This window comes from Tigriopus californicus, chromosome 4 (genome assembly GCF_007210705.1).
Source record: "Tigriopus californicus strain San Diego chromosome 4, Tcal_SD_v2.1, whole genome shotgun sequence".
Classification (NCBI taxonomy): Eukaryota; Metazoa; Arthropoda; class Copepoda; order Harpacticoida; family Harpacticidae; genus Tigriopus; species Tigriopus californicus.
Genome location: NC_081443.1, coordinates 3,490,149 through 3,510,886, shown reverse-complemented (window position 1 = coordinate 3,510,886; position 20,738 = coordinate 3,490,149). Strand labels below are relative to the sequence as shown.

At 40.6% G+C, this 20,738-nt stretch overlaps 1 protein-coding gene across 2 annotated transcripts; it reads right to left on the bottom strand.

Moving 5' to 3' along the window:
* Positions 1-5,677: 5,677 nt before the first annotated feature.
* On the bottom strand, positions 5,678-20,461 carry LOC131879700 (GRAM domain-containing protein 2B-like). Of its 2 annotated transcripts, none has more exons than XM_059226077.1 (8): positions 20,088-20,461; positions 19,399-19,725; positions 14,205-14,536; positions 10,840-10,943; positions 8,916-9,125; positions 6,913-7,305; positions 6,711-6,833; positions 5,678-6,635 (listed from the first exon to the last, which is right to left on the bottom strand). In XM_059226077.1, exons 1-8 carry the CDS (start codon positions 20,333-20,335, stop codon positions 6,552-6,554), a joined length of 1,821 nt encoding a protein of 606 aa, XP_059082060.1. In that variant the 5' UTR covers positions 20,336-20,461; the 3' UTR covers positions 5,678-6,551. The 2 variants fall into 2 exon arrangements, with proteins under 2 accessions (XP_059082060.1, XP_059082061.1); XM_059226078.1 differs by lacking the exon at positions 20,088-20,461 and adding an exon at positions 19,890-20,062.
* Positions 20,462-20,738: the final 277 nt, after the last annotated feature.

Sequence of the window (20,738 nt, the reverse complement as noted above, 5' to 3'; positions counted from 1 at the left end):
AAGCCAGCCGGGACATACCCATGCAGACGGCCACTCTTCCTATGGCCAGCCCAGGCACGGCCCCGCCGAGCGGCCTTCCACTGTGGGCCAAAACTTGTGCCTGGCTCGCGATAAGTCAGGCCAAACACGACCGGCATGACTTGGCTCACCGGTTTTCAAGCCTTAGCTACCACCTTGAGGGCCACTCCACCACCAGTCTCACCGTGGATATTTTTGCCACCAAGGAGCAAATTGAGGAGCAGACGTGTTTTGGGCCGAGGCCCAGCTAGAGCTCTTGGACCAGAAGCGATACCCCCTGTGATATTACGCTTTGCACAAGTTCTAGTCAAACATATTGTGATATCATAAGCACTCCAATTAACTATTTTATTGATCTGATCATTCCGATGGTGCTAATGGATGGAGCAAAGACAAGAGAAGGTTCCCAAATTAAGGGTGGAAGGGAAGGATGGGAACACTTTTTTTCCTGCTCCTGTATTTTTAACCTTTATATTAGAGTCTGGGAGGAATTGCAGCTGACAATACAAGGCATTTCGGTTGGTTTAAAGATTTTGATTAGCTATTTTTTCTCTTTGCCAAGACTGGTCACATTCCATTTTATAGCTCAGAAGTGTAGGTATCTTGTTTGATAAACCTCCTCTTCCAACCGCTTGAGTCCTTTACCCTTGATTCTCATTACACTGCGTCATGCATCTATGCTTCTAAGGGTGTGCTGGCTAATTTGAGCCTTGTTTTAAAGGAAACCCATTTCTTTATTCATTATATTTTCTTGAATATTTCGGTTAAACTAATCCATTTGCCTTGCAGCACTTAACTTCAGCCAGAGTAGCCAAACCAGTCACCAACCCACAGGCTACAACAGTTTCAATTTTTACCTAGAATACATTAACCTCTTTTCACTCTTTTCTCTGCCTTGAACTCTACGTCAAACAGCCAGCCGTGATTAGGTGAACTTCATAGAAAGTGTAATACTTTTAAAATTTTAGGCAACATTTTGCACAAGTGATTTGGACAGTAGAACCTACTCTGTCTCCTCATAAGTTTTGGTGCATGAAATCTAAGGAACAAAATAGTTTGAATGATAACCTTTTACTTTAAATGAAGAAGGGTATCGAGATTTGAACCAGAATAGCAAGACAAAAGGGCAGTGCGGGAATTTTCTAGCCCGTTCAATCTATCCAATATTGACACCTAACCAGATCAAAGTGCTATGCCATTTGAGTAATCTTAGTCTAATTTGAGTCCAATTACTGGCTTAGGAGATATAACCAGATATGATTTTCTTACCTCCTTCACTTGAGAAAACGCCCGGTTTATCACCACCTGTGAAGGTCGGAAAAATTACATGTTTTGACATCCAGCTGCCATTCTAGAGATTGGAATGCGAGTGGTTGTCTAAACACTGGTTAACGTGAAGAGTCGCTACTGTGCGGAAAACAAGTTTTGGCCAAGTTGTCCGTCCCTCAACGGCAGAACAAGTTATTTTTCTGACATTTATTCATCAATATGGCAAGGCGCAATAAGCAATAAGCTTGTTCAATAATTGGTAACACTCCAGTCCGGCTGCGCCTCCCCCTCAGTGCGGTGCCTTGGGCCTCCTCGACCGCACATGACCCTACCCACCCATCAGCCCTTTTTTGCTCAGTGTAGCCATTTTCGAACAATATTGTATTCTTCTAGGGCCAGCCAACCAACGTCTGAGCTTGAATGAGTCACCGAGTTTTTGCTATTCTTCGGAAGAACCTCTTCTTTCTTCCGCTCTGCTTATATTGAGCTTTCCTTTCTTTTTACCTTTTATCATTTGCTCGAATCAATACTTTTTAATCGACATCCAAAGGGGCGGGACTCGAATCACCGAGAGTTTTTGCAAAACATGAACAGCATTTTATTTCCCTCTTTTTTTTGTTTTTTCATCAAAGATTGGTCATATTTACCGATGGTTGGATGCTAAGATATCTTCAATGTCAAAAGAGAAGACTTGTTTGTACGTCTGTCTGGCAGCACTTATAAGGAGAGACATGACGCATAGGAACAACGGCAAGTCACAGTCGGAGCAACAGCCCCCGCGTGGTCAGGAACTCCAATTTGGAAAATGAGGCCAAACTTTGGGTCGTCTCAGAGCCATTTTCGCACCTCAAAAATTCATAGTTTTACATTCAATGAATCTAAGGGTTCATTCGTAACCAACATTTTTATTACCCATTACAACACAATACTTTTTCTCTGACTAATAGAAGAGTTCATTTCCCAATCGATCTGGCAGTACTAAGCCAATAGGAAGAGACGGGACACATGCCTTAAAAAGTTACGGACTGCCTTGACTTCATCATCAGAAGTAGCCACCTTTTCGGCGTAAACTGATGTACTTGAAGTGAAGTAAATCTGTATTTGGCGCACTGAAAACTGAATTAGAAACCAGCTGTTTTTTCTTGTTTTCACCATCGAATTTTGAACGAAAACAAAATGGGAGTGCGTTTATTCCTGGAAGTATATGCTTGTCCTCCGAGTTGGTCTTGCTTTTTGGTCACACTTCTGATGAATGAAAAAATGGCCGGTTTGGCGTGTCCGTTCATGGCCAATTCAGCTGCTGCGGAGGAAAGTGCCGGTCCCGAAACTACATTTCCAAATGCGGAAGTATTCACTCATTGGGTCAACCTTAATCGTGGTTTCAGGTCCTTTATACTGCAAATTTCAAAACAAGCTTCTGCTTTCGTGTCTCAAAATTCTCACTTTTAAGGATTCTCTTATTTTGGTATTAATCTGAAACCTCTTCAACATTGGGTCTACTTTCTGTAACCTCAACCCCTTGAGTGTACGCAGAAGGAAATTCGGCTTGAAAGGCAGAGAAGGCGTAATCCAAATTTATCGTCTGAAAATCTCGAATATCGAATGGCTTAGCATCTTTGGTGGAGGCAAACCTTGGTTAAGCAAGTCAATGTGAACTGGAGAAGGTAGTAACTAGTGCTCGGGCGAGTCCGACACAAGTCAGACTGCGAGTGATACTGTTTAATGTTAATGTTACAACTTTTTTCGGCAAAAGGCTCTAATCCGATACATGATTCGAGTCCTATGCAGGATCACGCCCGCCTTAAACCCTAGGTGGATTTTGCAAAACAAAAGAAGGCCAATGCAATCTCAATGCAACCATTTCCAAGTCTCGCACTTACATAGTTACTTCGTCACGGACTTAAGCCCGTTTTCTGAAGGAAACCACTAGGGACCCATATCTCCAACGTCAGAGAGCCCAAACGCAATGGGGAAAGACCACGGTTAATGGTTTAATAAACTACGGGTAACGCCATGAACGAAATTTCTTTTCTGGACATTAGGTGACCTGGGTCACTAATCATACTTAAGATTTTGATCGATTATTTTTTGACTTGGTTTGGTTTTGGTTTTTCACGGGCTTTTCTAACCGCTATAGTGAATGTAATCCCCAGTACTATTAAAGTGAAAGGTTATAATTCGTCTATTTATTACCTTTCAATCTTTATGTGATATTTGGTCAACCAACGAATTTGAGTTGGCAGGCCGAGTTAGTCCTTGAATGTAGGGTTGATCTGGAATGCTATCTAAAAATTGGTCCAAGTCTGACTTGAAAGATGCTACCGGATCAAAAAGGACTACGTATTCCCTACGAATATTAGAGGGAAGCAAATTAAACAATGAAGGAGCCCGAGAAAGAAGAGAGGTGGACTGCATTGTTCGAACTAGCCAGGATTCTCGAGGGCTTGAAGGTGATCGCAAAGTGCTCATTAACCCTCTACGGTCGCTAGAATTGACCCTAAATCCTGGGTGGGGACAAAGCTCATGAATGCTTTTGAAGACGTACAGTATCAGATACCTTTCGTAGCTTCTCTGAACACTGTACAGTCCCAATGTTTCTAGTCTCTCCCAATATGAGAGCTCTCTCAATCCTGTGATGTTCCTACTGAAACATCTTTGGACTTGTTCGACCTTTGTGTTTGTTCATACATATCGTGCCTTCAATTAGAAGAGCCACTTCCCATTCTTTTAAGTTGCCGTATTAGTAGTATTAATAGAAAAATTCCAACCAAATTTAGGTTTGTTCGTTCGGTCGTTCTGTGTCAGATGGCAGCTTGCTCGCTCGCCCTGCTGTCTGGTGATGCGTGTCCCAATTGAGGGATATTCCCAATTTGATGTCACAACTAGGGACCCTGGTCACAACCAACATTAATCATTACCTCACCCTCGGGATTGACCGCACGTTCGCCCGTTTTAAGCTGCTAAAGCAGCAACTCATGCTGTAATTTAAATACAGCAAAGAAGCTTGGACTTGGCTTGTCAGGGATCGGACCAAGATTCGCAAATTGGAAACCGAATGCCTTACCTATACGGTACCCCAGCAAGCCGAAGATTCTGATAGAATTAGCCAAAAACTATTTAACCGCATTATAATTCAATAAAGAGGAATTGGCATTATATTTTGGTAAAGGCTGACTCACATAATGCCCCTAGGACCGTAACCAATATTTTGTGTAGCTTAGGAAGACTAAGAAAAAACGCGAATATTTTCACGATGAGTTCGGACTCGAGCCCTCTCTAAAACGCTCGACTCCGGCAATTTTTCCAAATTCAATTAAAAGATTCAAGTGTACTTGACCACGAGTTCGGACTCAAGTTTTCAAGTCATTTGCCATCTTTCATTTTTTCCATATCTTAACAAGAAATGTCCCAAATTTGAGTTAACCGTTCAAACTCGTCAATTCTGTTGCGCTCAAAAGGATTTCTAGGTGTCTTAGATCACCGGGCTCCCTCTACTTTTACGTCTGATTTTGGTTAAGGGTGTGAAGAGAAATGCCTTCAAAAGCTCACTGTTAAACGAAAATATCCAGCTCACATTGGTCTTAACCTGCACAAAAAGGGTTTACATTCTGACTGACAGAACCCACATTCATAGATTTTGAGAGCCAGTCTTAAAAGAAAAAAGTAGAACCCAATTTACCATTTGATCCACATGTATTTCCTGTCTTGTGTTGATTGATTTTAACATAACTAAAAGAGTTTTCCTTTCTTGATCAGTTTCTGGTTTGCTTAAGCAGACCTTAAACAGAAACGTAAGTATTTTCTGTCAAACTATGTTTTTATATTACATGTCTTATAATTTTGAGTATATGCACACAAACAAAAAGTATTTAGGTATTTTCTAGTGTTATTGTGCATAAAATTGCCCAAAAAGAAATCAACTTTGTTGGTTTATTGCAGAAATTATTGCTCAAAGTTTCGTGCGTTTTTTCTTGCGTTTTTCTTTGAAATTGTTACACTGTAACTTTCCATCATAAAGTAATTGTCCTCAAGGGGCTTACTTTATCTTAGTACCAATTTAAGAGACATGTTTGATTGCTGGTATTGAAAATAAGTACTCCACCATCATTGCATATTTTCTTAACTCAATGCAACCAAGTGCATTTTCTTTCTTTTAGTTGCTGCTCAAGCTTGAAGGAGCTTTAGCCAAATTGAACTCCCCAACTTGCGCCAGAATGAAAGACAGTAGTTGCTAGCATAAATCTAGAACTTAGTTGAAATGAGCGACGGACATACAAGGCTCAAGTTGCAATGTTTAAGCGAAACCAAGTACGTGTTGCCCGAGTGAGCATTTTTGTCCGAGCAAAAACAATACACCTTGTTGAGACCCGCGCCGAAACAAGAAGACACATTTTCACAACTTGGCTACAAAATTTATTTTCCAACTTGTGTGAGATATAAGGTAAACTTAAAATATCCGTGGTCATATCACAGTTCAGACACACATTATTCTTAGTTTCTGTCCATCCTGAAGTTCAAAATCGGAGAAACAATAACGGTTCACACACATACTTCACACACTCGGCATGACTCGTTGGATAATGTCTTGGTTATCACGTCGAATCCTTCTCATTCCCGTTGTGGCGGTACATCCAGTTTCTAGTCACTGTACAAAGGTCTGTAAATATTGATTCTGCGTGACTAGCGTACATATTTCATGTGCTTTATAGTAGATCTCTCTAGATTTGGCATTTAAAACGGACCTTAAGTAGTCGTCCTATTGAGAAACACGACATCTCCTTGAAACGCTCGGAAAGTCTCATTTGAAAGGGGTTTTGTACAACCTTCTAGAATGTTGCTAGCCACCGTTAAACTCACAAATCGTCTTATCATCACTAGAACTCGGATTTTCATAAGAAAAATGAATCTTCAAATTCGAGGTGACTCGACTTTGAAAAGCAGTGATAAGGTCATAAGTCAAAATCAAATAAGGGACACTTAAAAGTGCACTTGTCCAGGTCTTAACTTGACGACATCAAGGTAAGCCTACGTATAGGCTATGAAATTGTTCAGCTTTTAAAACTCAAGTTCATACGGCCATATTGTCAAAAGCGAAACAGAAATTGTGATTGAACCTGTTAGTGTATCTACTTTTGGCGAACTTATAATACAAGAAAATCGGTTAATGTTGAGGATAAAGGTGATTCTTGTAAACAAGAGCGAAAAATATCAGTCTCAAATCCGAGGCCTAGTCATCTAAGATGTTGATAGATCAAATTATAAATTTATTCCGTTACTTCATTCAAATCTGAGGTTGATATTAGGCCCTTATTTATAATGTCTGACAGTTTTTCCAGGTTCTTCCTGACCTGAAAATTGAGAAAAAAACGTCAAATCATGAAGAAGAACGTATTCATTACAAATTGCACTCGGAGGTTCCTTACCTCTGCTATCTGATCGACATTACTTGTCAGTATTTTTTTGAGTTCTTCAGATTCCCCCAGATCAAAGTATGACAACCAATTCGGGAGAGTCGGTTTTGGCTTCTCATTCAAATGAGATTCAACCTGAAACGATAAGATTTTAAGTCATGAATTAGAATTGCTAATGATCTGACCATTACAACGCTTGTACTGTACTTCTTACCTGAAGTTGTAGTTCATGTACCCTGTATACCAGATATAAAGATGAACAGAAGAGGAACAGAAGGAGTGTTACCACCAGTGCAGTGGTAAGGTACGTCGTTTGGCAATAGTGCTTCCATTCAAAGCTCGTTTTACTATCGTCTTTTGGCACGTGGTCCAACTGAGCATGGGAGGCCCTTGGCGTGAACCGAGTGGGAATTGGTGTGGGTGTGAGGTTGCCCGAGGTTCCAAGACTCATTCGTTTGACCATGTATGAAGACTCCAAGGCCGAGTCCACCGTGTCGCAAGGGGATGGTACATGAGTATCCTCTGTGTGTCCGTCTGATTCGCTTGAGTGTTGAATGGCGACTTCGTCATCCAACTCTGTTTCCAGGGGATTCTCCGGAGAGTCGGCCTGAAACATTGAGTACACGCCAAATGGATTAGCTAAGGCCAGATCCCCGTTGGTTGAGTGCCTGATAGATCACTCCTTTCAAAATGATCCTCGAGCTCATCAATATCTTCTGTCAACTCTGGAATGTTTCGTCTTGAATGGGCCACAAATTGAATGTGGCTCCTTTGAGCATAGGCCTTTCTATGGTTCTATCTCCAAACGAAAACTTTGATTCGGCGCCTTTTTCGTCCCTTGGACCGTGACGTACGGCGTACGTATTCACCGACAATAAATGGATCACTTTGCTCCAGCCAAAGTTTTCCTCGACCAAGTGAATCGATCTCACTCCAAGTAAAGCTTAAGGACTTTCCTCAATCCCTCGGTGGTGAGGTTGACATCTATCTATCGATGGCAAGCAACCCTTCGGGCCCTCGGGCTGCTTTGAAGAAGTCGAAAGAACTCTTTTCTTTTCCTAACTTAAGAATCGTTTCAGGATTAAGACTTTTTTCTTAGAAAAGATCTGAAGGTTAGCGGAAGAGCCTTTGTTGGATGGCTCTGCTCACCCAAGCTTGAGACGTTTTACGTTCCATATTGCGTGGGAACCGGAGGAACGAGGATAGTGTTGAATTGATATCATTCTTCTCCAACCTCGCTCATATACTATATCCATCCGATCCTGAATCTGGGTATAATGCTATGGAGTCGGCAACGGTTCGGATCATTCTTCAGAAAGTCCCAGAGTTGCACCAAAATCACCCCACATAGGCCCAACATGTCATTGTCAGACGTGGGCACACCTTCATTTCAAGCTTCATTTCCCAGCCAGGCGTAACATTCACTTCTAAGAAGAACCTCTCCTTCTACCCTGATGGTTTTTATCAAAGGAACGAGGAATAAAAAAGAAGAGGCCTATTGTTCAAATTAAATCTGATGTAGGTAGTTTGTTCGGGTTTGTCGACATAATTATCCATAAAAAGAAATTTTGTTCTGGAGAGCATCTTCTTTGACCCCTGATAAGTAGTGAGTGAGAATTGATAAGATTGCTTTGTGATCCAAACTGTTTCTACAAAGTTAAAGTTTGACAACTGGAGGTCGAGGAACAACCACAGAATCAGTCTGGAAGACAGATAAGAAAGCCAGACATGAAAACGAACTCTCCAACGAAGAGTATCAGGTCAAGATCGTTTCTTGGGCGGGTAGTTTTTCCCTGTCCAAGGTAGAAATGAAACTGGAGCTTGAACTAGTTGTTTATTACATACAAATTTATATTTTCTATGGGGAGCGAAGTCGCTATTTGGCCATGTGTGTTAGTTTTTGACTGCATTTGGGCGGCCAAACTTGTCAAAAATGTTCCTTGCACTTGAATTGTGTATATGAAAGCTTTTGAGCCCAAAGGGCCCAACCTAATAGATGAGAAACCCTGAAACTTTTATCGCACTATGCTCTTGTAATATGAAAGATGAAAGGTGAGTGGGCCCCATTGACAGTGAACGATCTGCGGAGGTTTCTTCTTACCAAGTTTTCACCTTCAAGGGGCCATCGTCAAGTTTATTGGACCGCTCATAGCCCAGCAAATCTCGAGATTTGGAGGGATGGCTTTGAAATTCAAATCAGCCCTCGTCATTACTCACCACGTCTTCAAGATCCTGGGCCTCTCTGAGCACTTGATCCCTTAGGGCTCTTTTCCAAACGTGGGTCAAAAACTTGAAGGTTGAATCGCGAGATAAGAGGGACGAGAACACATGTTTCTCCTCGTTTGTGGTGAGGCCTACTGCATTTGGAATGATACGAGCCGTTTTCTCTTTCGAGATCCGGATCACCGATCGGATTGGGATTTGGAGCTGAAAAGCCAGGAACAAAAACAATCATCAATCATTGCGCTGGTTCCTCAGCAAAAAGACTGGTTATGATCGTAACTAGACGGTAAGGAAATAGTTTGCGAAGGGAAAGAGAAATAGCCAAGTACCTTGAGTTTGGTGTTTTTTGCTGCAGTAGTTAAGCAATACCATAGTAATCTTTTTGTAATTTTGAATTTCTGGAAAAGCGTAAAATGGTGTTGCCAAAGTTAGCCAATCTCCAAGTAGCAAGCTCGTGCTTTGACTAATTGTGGTACAATGCATTTAGTTGCTGGGACTTGTTACGATTCGTTCATAGCACATATCGGCTTAGCAAAAATCCAGGAGTGAAGAAGCCGAGGAAGGATTCAATTCTGTTAAGAATAGGCTTTTGTACCAGGCAACTCCACTCCGGTTATTCACATGCAAACAGGGTGCTTCAAAAGACACGAAAGAACAAACCATATGTATATCTCTGGTTAGGCTCACAGTAAATCTATAAAGCTCAAAAAGATATAGTACTCAATGTACGAGTATGCGCAATTTGATCCTTCATTTGCAATGTCCTCCTTAATTCCATCTTGGCCTTCGACGTCTTAAAATCTAAAAGCTTTTCGAAAAGACCTTTAACAATTGTTCATATCATGGGTATTGAGTTCACCAAAAATATGGCTTCTTTTGAAATTTCAAGTCGGACAAAAAAAATATACGCCTTTAAGCTTGAGTTGATGCGACCATTGAATTAAACGTTATGCGAGATACAATAAGGTGTTCCAATTCTTTTGAAACGTCCTACAGTTGGAATTTAAAAAAAAGCGAAATAATCCGATAAAAAAGGCAATACTCCCAGAAGAGGTTGCCACTCCCTGGCTTGCTTCATTTTTCTGGCACAATAGAGTATGGGAAATTTGAATGAGGTATTGGAACCAAGCAAACAGGGAACTGGTTGTCGTATTATCTTGCTGCAAGTGAGCGGCAACTTTGCGAGAGCTTTTTTTGTACACATAAGATGAGGTACAATAATGCATTTTCCACCATAAGGAGAAAATGTAGCATGTTATACATTTATATGCTAGCTCAAAAGTTTTTGACCAGAAAATACGATATAGCCGGCGAATTGGACGTCGAATCTCTCAATAGGGTCCTTTCAAAGACAAACGATCCGAGCCTCCGTAAAGGCCATTGATTCATCAAGGTTTCCTCTCTATCCTTGGTGGGATTCCAGCTTTCCTTACAGTTGTGGGAAAGCTTATCGAGATAATGCCTGTTCGGCCAACCTTTTTCTAATTAATATCATCTTAGAAATTAAGATTGAGGGAGTCAATATCCTTGGAATGACAAATGAGGAGCCTGGGGCCGTTCTTGGATTTTTCAGATCAATGTCTATCTAATCTCTGGTGGAGGGTTTTCCAATGGAAACGGTCCTAAGGGACCAAGTTACTTCTCTCTCGGCAGCTGTCACCAATGGCAAGCGAGATCAAATCAACCATAAATAATTGATGAGATTCAGACCAGGTCCTGACAGAGCGAGACAGAAGAGAAAGATCGCAAAGGTAATCTGGAGACCGACAGCAGTTCATGCACTGAGCGAAAACGATGAAGATCACAAAGGAAAAAAACGAACGACATGACGGCCTTGATCGTCAGGCCTATCCCTGATCCAATCAGAAAGCTAAGCATGTAATGTGTGGAGTGTAGTTAGTCGATAAGTACTGGTTACCTTCGTGATGTAGCCAAAGACGTTCGAGTAAAATGCAAAGTAGTTTTCCGTAATGTAGAGATGTCCCTGAAGTAAGATATCAGCCACCAGAGCACACGAGTATCCTGAAAAATTCAAAGCAAGAAGAACGTTTATTAGAGCAGAGCGCACACTTGTTTCTCCGTCATAAACGTACGCACAATTTTCATACAAACAAAAACATAACAGAAAGACTGAATCCCCAATCTCAGCTTTGAACGGATTGAACTTTGGCTGAAGAGAGGAAAATGTCTTTCAAGTCCGGAAAATTTGCCTCACCCAGTTGTAAAAATATCCTTTAGAGTTTTGACAGAAATACAACGTTGTTCCTTATGATTTTCTGAGGTAGAAAAATTCCCAGATGTGCTTGGGTATCTCCGTCAAAACTTGATAGGACTTTTTGTACACCGTGCTCACACATGAATTTTTCTGTGACAATTCATATTGACACGTAACTTGTACTGATCTGGTTATGAGAAATGGGAGAATGGGTGGTTGTATTGATCTGAAATATTGAGGTCTTTCCAATGCGAGGTCCTTTGAAGCTTGGTTAGTATGTCTCATCTTAGATGCAAATAGGTCTCATTGAGTTCTAGAAATATGGATTGCGGACGGTCATACCGTCAAAATAGGCTAACTCTTGGTTGGAGCAACTCTTTGCATGCTTTAAAGCATGTTTTCAAGTTGTATTCTCCAACGTGTGTGGGGCCAATCAAGAATAGGTTAATCTTTTTAATGAAAACTAGTTTTCATGGGTATGAAACGCGCAAAGGAGCCCAAATTCCACTGTTGGAAGCAGTTCTGGCATGACTGGAAAGTAATAAACAATCTCTGACAAAATATGTTGGATTTTTGGCCCAAATATGTCATTTTTATGTTGCTCAAAACAACCCAAATATGTTGATCTTATGTTAACCAAAAACGTTTCAGTTTGTTGTTTCTGTTCCTTTTATTTTCCTAGCATAAAAACTAGGGTCAGCCAAAATTTGCAGATAGATATGGTCTTTATGGACAGCAGATTTGCATAAAAATCAAACAAATTTTTGCAAAAGTTTGCGCATAAACTTACCCAAAAATAGGCAACAACACGTTCAAGAGGGGGGCTATTTTTGCCTTCAATATCAAGCACCACATAAATGAAAAGGAATATTACATCATAATATCTTCAAGCACCAGTAGTTGAACCTGCTATCCCTGAAAAGCATGTTCTTGCCATGTCCATGCTAGCTCATGTTTAGTAGACCGTGAAAAAAAGCAGTTGCCATTTTGGTCGAACATTTTGTCATTTGGGAAAAATGAGAAAAAGTTGGAAAACATGCAAAAAGGTGAAAGAATACAAAAAATAGCAAGTGCGAAAAAGTTCCAGAAAAAAAGAAGAAAGAGAATGTTGTGAGTTAAGGGAAAAATGCAATGAATTGCCAAAAATGTTGCTTCCATTGCACGAAGGTCATTGTTAGTCCTGTTTATTGCCTTTTTCTGTTGCCAAATTCTACGAAAACGAAAGGATATCCTCAACCGAGGTAGTTTTTTACCCCTTTGCTCCCCAGCGCCCCCTTTTGACTTATGTAGTGATGTGTTGAGGGTGTGGCTGTGGCAGAAGTGAATTTGAATAGTGCTGTAAATAGCACAGATGTTATCCAAGGAAACCAATAGATAGTACTAGAAACGATTGAAAAATCAAATCTTAAGCTCTTTTTGCAACAAATGTTCAACTATGGGTGGAAAAAGTGGCGTCATTTTCACGTTTGATACATCACTGCTTATCCAAAAGAATGCTCTTGAGCGCAACGGGTTAAAAAATCAAACAAACTGAGGCTGGGATCGTATCTTATTGTATATACTGGGTGATCTATAGAGCTTCTTTATTTTATTGACAAGAAATTAAATCTTCTTTATTACAATGCTTGACATTAGGACACTTTTTTAGTGATTCTGATGTTATGGTACAGCATACAATTGATTCTTTTCTAGTGCTATTGCTTAGGGCACTTTTGCTCAATTAATGATTAGATTTGTGTCCTATTTGATCTGCAACTGAATAAAGTCCTTGTTCTCAGAAGTCATCTTTCTTTTTGTTACGTATCATCGCAGGAAGAAAAGAAAATAGGTCAAAAAATGAAAATGGACAGTAATAATGGTTTTTTTTGGGTCCCCAAATCCCCAAAATATGTGTAAAATGTTTTTTATGTAAAAACATTTTTGGTCTAACTCTAGTAACAAATATTGCAGGCTCTAGTGAAGAGAAAGAAAATTTCAACGAATCAAATCTTGGCTTCTAATCGTTTCGAGTCAAGATTATACTTTGAAACCCCATTATCACAAAAGACAATTGCCTATTTAATGGCCGTCCCTCTCTTTCCTTGCATTAAGGTCATTCAAGTTTGGTTTTCAAAATGTTGATATGGTCAGCATTGTAAACTTGTTTGTCTTTTCTGTCATTTTGATTGAAGAGAAGCTCGCTCAAGACCTCGCTTTTCTCTTCAAACTCGTTGATATCAATTTTCTTCAAGCTTCTTTTTGCAAACTGAATGCAAAGAAAGCAACGGTGATTGAGTAAATAGTTATTATGTAATCGCTAGAATTTATTGTCGGAGCGTGCTAAGAAACGAAAAAGACATGTGCTTACGGATTCCATCTAATTTCGGCAAACTCTGTACTCTCGGATAAATTACCGGCATATTCAACAATGATGTAACCAATCCCTGGTTAGTTACAATTAGAACAATAAAGTCCTCTTCATAAGTTTTTGGGGTCCTTTATTGTGCAGTTTTCTGTCCCCTAAAGTTCTTCTATATTCTATCAATATTCTTCTAAAAATTGTTTATCGATTGTTATGCAACCAAGAGTTTCCCGTTTCGTGCTGATTCTTGCATAGGATAATAAACTAAACTTGATTTCATGATTAGGGAATTCCACTTGAATGTATGTAGTTGCACGTCTTTTCACTAGTTTTGAGATATATTCCAATGAATAATTAAGTAAACCCAAAATCTCAAGGCGATGATACATTTCGCCTTGGTGAGAATATAAACGTTTTTAAATGAGACTTTTTGAAATTGATGTTTGCTAGCAGAACTCATATTTTCATCATGGCCATTATGATAGTTTGTGTTTGGTACTAAATTTTAATTACTATTGCCTCAATTACACGAATCTTAGACTTAATTTTCAAAGTGAAGGAGAGTCTCAAAGCGTCAGAAAGTAAAAAAAAAAAGAATACAAAGCGAATCGAGGTAGATTTCAAATCTTCTGGACACGGTATGCTTTGGGATCGGTCCCCCAGCCACAACCAATAGTGCGTTGTGGCATGAGTTAAGTGCAGGAAGAAAAACACGTCTGACACTTACTTTGTAATACAACCTCTTCTTGTGGCAACTGACTGAATGTCTTCATGAATTTTTTCTGGCGTGAGCGGTTATTTGACGTTGACGGCGGAATGGCTGGAGGCCCATAATCCGAATCCGAGTCATGGGAAGGTTGACTCGAGATCTTGCCCTGGATAACCTCTTTTTCTTTTAGGGCGCCCAAGTTGCCAATTGACAGATTGTTGTGATTGTGATACAAGTTATTCTGACTGTTGAGAGGGCTTTGGCTATTGCTGAGGGTTGTGGCGGTTGTGGCGTTGCCATTGGCACTATTAGACACCATAGCACTGCCCATAAAAGATGGTTTGCTGGATCTGAAATGGAGATATGTCGCTTGGGAACATCAGTAGGTACGACCATCGGTATATGCGAGGAAACCGTCATTCACTGGAGCCTATGCTATCGGTGGATGGAACGTTGGTAATGTTGCATTCCCTGATGGGATCAGACGACCACAAGGCCAAAAGCCAAAAACCAAATACCATGCCTCGAGAATGCTAGACATCATCTTGACTGCAGTACCTTCTTCTATGTGAAAAGGAAGACCGAGGGGGCTTCATCATCACGATCCAATCGTCAATCTTGGGACCGAGCAAAGAAAATGGATCGAGACCAAAGCATTCCAATCCTCACTCCATTACAAATGAATACTATGATAATAGGTGTTGTGTACGCTCATTCACTTCACTGCTTCTTGCAATTGAAATTGCCCTCTGCATCGATTATTATTTTCAAATTCCATTGTTTAAAGACTATATTGAGGGCAAGTTGGTCAGGCAGATCAAGGACACCAAAGCAAGGAAAAGCCACTTTTTTGTGATCACCAAACCTTTCCTGCCAAGTAAGGCCTAAACTTTTGCACCTGAAATCTTTGAATATCAATTATTGGCATGAGTATTGAACAAAATATGTGACTAATATCATTTTTGTAACCATTGATGGTATGTGCTTCAAACCAGACATGTAAATATACCTAAAATGACTTTAAACATGTCTTAAACTACAACAACTGAAAAGGACTAATTAGGTTTTCTTGATAAAGCAAGAATTTGCTCTAAACACAATCAGTCAATACTTTTTTGGTAATGATATTATTCGTAGAAAATTGTTTCAGAAACATCTTGACCAAATTTCAAGTAATTTGGTGAACTTGATATGAAACTATGGTGCTCACTCTGGGAATGGCCCTCAATCCAAATTAGTCATACTGTAGCCCTGAGCTATCATGGAATGATATATCTTAAGAGATATGACACCTATTTTATTTGACTTGGATGCTTTTGCAAAAAAACACATTTATTGGAGTAAAAAGTTCAAATTGAAATCTAGGGTACTGGACTTTGCTATTACTCTGTGCCCCTTAAACTAATGCCTGCTTTTTATGCAAACTTCCTAATAAGTAGAAATTTAAACTCTACTAAGAGATAACTCATTCATTTTTCGCCAATGCCTGATATTTTTTGTCAAATGTGTGGATTAAGACAAAATTATCAGTTGCCCATCCCAAATATTTTAATAGGTTAACACTTATGTTCATATACTTCTATTGCCTATTCCATACATTTCTTTTAAATTTTGTCAGTGTAAGTTCCTCATCAATTAGTAAATGATTCTTGTGGATTTCTATCTATGCGTGTTTATGAGCCAATTTTACGCAATATTTCACTGATTTGAGAACTTTCGATTGTTTTTGATTAATTTGATGTTCATTTGAATTTCATTTAATCTTGTGACTTCCAAAATTAATTCAGAAATATTTAGTAAATGGACAGAGTTGTAGATCAAGGAGTTCATTATTTCAATAAAAACACTTAAATGTACTATATAGTATGGATAATCTTGTTTTATTGAAATTAGAGTTACTGTCTTGATTCAACGCAATGGCTTAACTTGGGCGGTCAGGGGAAAACCGTGTCGTTTCCTCTCTTTAGAGTCCTTGGGCAGATCAACAGCCGCTGAGGTGCTTATACTATTATAAGGCGCCATAAGGCCGATTAATCTTTGTGACGCGAACGGGTAACTTGATAAGAAAACATATATTCAAGCTACAGAAGGAACATGTTCCAAGATCTGGTTGGGAGGACTTGCCTTGGAGAAGAGTACGAAAACCATGGACCAACACAAACTATTGGACTGGTTGGTAATCGTAGAAAAAGGCTTTCAAAGTTCAAGGACCAACTCGTTTTCACGAGATTCGAGTTGTTGGCAAAAGGTGGAACGCCCAATATGGCCCAAGAAAGATCTACAAAACTTTCAAGAACAATCAAACAACAAGGCCCTTCCTTTTTCATTCTGTTAGATGAAAAGCCCTCAATGGGTTTTTATGAAGACACAATCCACGCACTTCGGAGATTCAAGCCTGTGTTCTTGCAACTCTGTTTTGCATGATTTACGCTCGTTTCGTCTTATGGAGCTTTGATGTTCTCAAACAGCTTCCTTCAGGACGTTCCGCCCCTTCATTTCTAGGGTTTCTTCGTGCATTTCAAGTCAAGGTCTATTTCCGAGCCTCGAGGCCTACTACTTCTATGTCAGTTCTTGCCCCAAAAACGAGGCCAAAGTGCACATTCGCACAGACCTCCAACGACATTGTAATATCTATTTCTTGGAGTGGAATGAGTCCTCAAACAATTCATTACAATCTCGGAAAGGCAAGTCAAATGTTTCTTATCCCTCATTAAAGGATTATTCAAATGAACTCTGAACAGCTCATTTTCCAGGAAAAGTGCCAGTCTATTCAATTGGTGTCTAAGAAGTTGAACGCCCTGAATGGCCATATTTCAAAAGAATTGAAGACGGCCTTGGGAATTGGGGAAGGTCGTTGATGTCACGTGCCTTCGGCTGCGAACAAATGGTCATGCCAAGTTTCGTTGATGCCCTCTCAAATTATGTTGAAGTGCGTTTGAAGCTTTGCTTTGGCCAGGAAACTTTGGGCTTAAATGAGTTAACCATGTGGAAGCGTTCCAAGCCGCAGTTCAAGGTCAAAACTACTCAGGCATAATGATGAGGTTCTAACAATAAAAAAACGAACAGCGAAGTAAGGCCAAAAACATGTAAACAAGGCATTGCAATTTGGCTTGTTCGGTTTTCAATCTTCAAGATGTAGAACTTTGTAGCATTGTTCTGGTAATGAATTGATTAGGAAAACTTCTGTCCTACTTTCAATGTGATTTTGGATCGATGCATTTCTTACGATGCATTTTACTAAAACTGAAAATAACCACAGTTAGTTAGCATGTTAAAATATTCATCAAGAGCAAAAAAATCAAATCTTCTTGAATCAGATATATCAAACAAAGTGTTCTATAGCATGACATTAAAGGTTCGCTTTCCACAGGGCCTCTCTTCTTCTTATCGTCTTGTCTTGTAAATGCGCGAATTCCCAATTACTGTTCCATTTCCATGCTCTACAAATTTATGTAAAAAAGGAGTTGATTCCAAATCGTTTCCAAAATAGATTAAAAAGGTTTCACACTCTCCGTCTGAACCGGTTGGTGAAAAGAAGCCTTTTCGTAAAATAGGCCAGAAATGGAAATAATTTCACCTGTCTGACATCTAAAATGTGGTGAATCAGAAAACCTTGTGCCTGGCTTTGGCCTTCTAGGCGAAAGGTTTATATTTCACCTTGGTCCAAGTGAGCGCATCGTGATTAGCACGCATTTAGCATTGAAAGTAAAGCCACGTAGTCCAAACTGAAGGAGGTCGGCTTGTTTCCAAGCGAAAATATGGGATTTGACTTGCTTCAAGCATTACCTTGATATCATTTTGCGAGTGGCAAGATTATGTGAGCCACCCGAATGAGTTGTCAATCATTACGTATATAATGGTGTCAAGTCTATTGAATTTAGAGGAGCGTCATATGACTCATGTACGACAAAATGGTTTATCCACTTTATAACAAATGAGGCTCCCCACTCTGCAGTACGAAATATAAAATACTGATTGCACGAGACGAGGTATGGAAATCAATATCGTTGTCCAATAGTTTCGTATAAGATACAACATGTGTGCAAGTTTTCGAGAAGCTTCTGCCTTCTTTTGAGGCCCAACTATCTGGCATTTCTCTGACAAATCATAGTCCGGGCTTTATTTCATTTCATTCACGTCATAGATCCAAATGTTGTCAAGGCTAATGTTTTGAGTTCCATTCATCCAGGCCTATTCTAACAATTAGTCATTTCTGGCATTGCTAAGAGCTCCAAGATCCAAGGCCGTGCATAGAACTTACACAAAGCAAAGCAATGGGGGCAACGAGAAACGAGGGTCTCTTAATGTTGTTGGGACCCCAACTTGAGATGGAGTGGAAAAGGCGACGGAAGGAACTCAAGTGAGTACTCGACCGACCTTCTCGTGTCCCTGACAAGAGCTTGGAGTCCGGAAGTTTGTGCGGGGGTCAAAGTTTCGGTAAGTGTTGCCACCTCAAATTTTGGGGTCAAAGTGGTGTGTAATTGATCAAGATTAATCATCTCGGAGTGTTTGTCATTGCCATGGGGATCAAAATAAAGCTCTTTCAACGAAGGTAGAAAGAAAGGTTTAAGCACGTTTGATGGATTCGTTGAATTGCCATGTTTTTGGTGGTAAATCATGGCTCTTGAGCAAGACACTTTCTTTGACTCTTGTCATTTCAGCTTATTGAATTAAGATAGCTTTAGAATCAATGAAGTCAAAATAGAAATAGTGTTGACTTGGTTGCCAATTCTATATAATTTTTGGATGTGGTCTATCTAAATCTGTAAGCTGATACTGAAAGTAGGTTTCTTACAAATTTGTTTACCATTATCTTATGGTCTTTAAATTGAAAACAGCTCAATGTGTTTGGCCTTGTCGTATCTCTAAACCCGAGAAATGCAAATTGGATATGATTTCCCCCATTAAATGTTCTGCAGAAATTGAATGATCATTTTTTGTTCGCCAAGGGTGCCTCAGATATGACTGATTGAGTCCCCAAATACGAATGTACAATTCCTAGAAACGACATTCATTCCGCCAAATCACTATCAGTCACAAAGCGCTTTGTGAAGAACAAATGGGAAACAACCAAATTGCCTAAACTGCTAACATGTTTGTTCCTTAATTTGGGGATCCGCCTGAGCTCATTATCTGACTGAGCGCTCCTATCTCTGACGTCATGCATCACCAATATCCCTGTATTACATGTTATTTAGAAAATGAGTCTTACCGTTCATTGGGGCGTTCATTTTCCGAGGAGGTATTGCCATTGTTGTTCAATGCACCTCCTCCGTTTCCTCCGTTTGTGCCACTCCCTCCGCCTCCGACACATCCTGCACCGGCCCCTCCGCCGCCTCCACCCCCTCCGCCTCCAAAAGCCAGACCCAGCCCAGCTCCCACGTTTGGTAATTGGGATAAGTCCCGGATTGTTGCTTTCGAAGCTTTGTGATGGACTGAGGAATCCGTAAAAGTTCTGGTTGATCTCGTGGCCTTGGGACTACTTGGAGCCGATTTGGGACAGGTGGGAGGGAAATGGCTTTCGTTGTGACTAACAGACCTGAATTATAGAGATGGATATTAATAGGCGGGGTGAGTCGGCTCCAACATTGAAGGGCAACAAAATGGACAAATAGACATGTCTTGTTGCGTTGCTTTCATTAACGTGAGTGTGGGACTTGTAGGAACACCTCCAAAAAAGGATTATCAAGCTCAATTGTGTACCTTTTCAAAACCGCCATGCAGAAAGGCTCACCCACGCATAAGCTCGACGGCTAATGGGGAGCGTTTTCCAGCGGGCAGCCCATGGAAGCCCATCGCTTACTCTTGAGAGAAAGTACAAATGGTGCTCCACCTCAATTACTGACTCCCTCGAACCCACTTTTAAGATCTAAGAGACAATTTTGTTGAACAAGCACTTACGACAACCCTCCCGTAGACAGGCCCATGGACGACAGGATTGTTGCAGAATTCGTGATCGCCGCCGTGGATGTTGTCGTCGACGTCGTCGACGACGAGTTCGTCGTCGTTGTTGCTGAAGGAGCCGCTCTCCCATTACCGCCTGATCCAACGCTGTTTCCCGTCGATCCATTGATGGGACATGATCCCGATCCATTCTGTCCTTGAGCAGTCCCGTTGGTCCCCGATCCCGGGCCCTGGACCAGGGTCATTAGTGTTGGAATGTGGGTTGAACTCACCAAATGAGAATCTCTCAACACAACTTGGATTCTTTAATTCATTGCAGGTTTTCCTTTTCTTCTACACCAGACACAGCTGACTTCCCAAGAGCCTTCTGGCCTTTCTTTCCTCAAGGCCCCTGTACGTACATAGTACAGAGAGCGGTCGAGATTCAACCAGCGAAAAGGGAAGAGAGGAGGAGAGCGAAAAAGAAGGAAAGACCGAGGAAGGAGGGAGGGAGGGAGCCTTTTGCTCTCCACAGTAGAACACTCTTGATCCACCAAAGTGCCTGGCACTCCGACCAACGACGGAAACAGAGAGAAGTGAAAGCAAAACTGGGACGACAAAGCAGTGCAGTACGTACGTACAAAGACCTCAAGTACTACGAGGGACTCG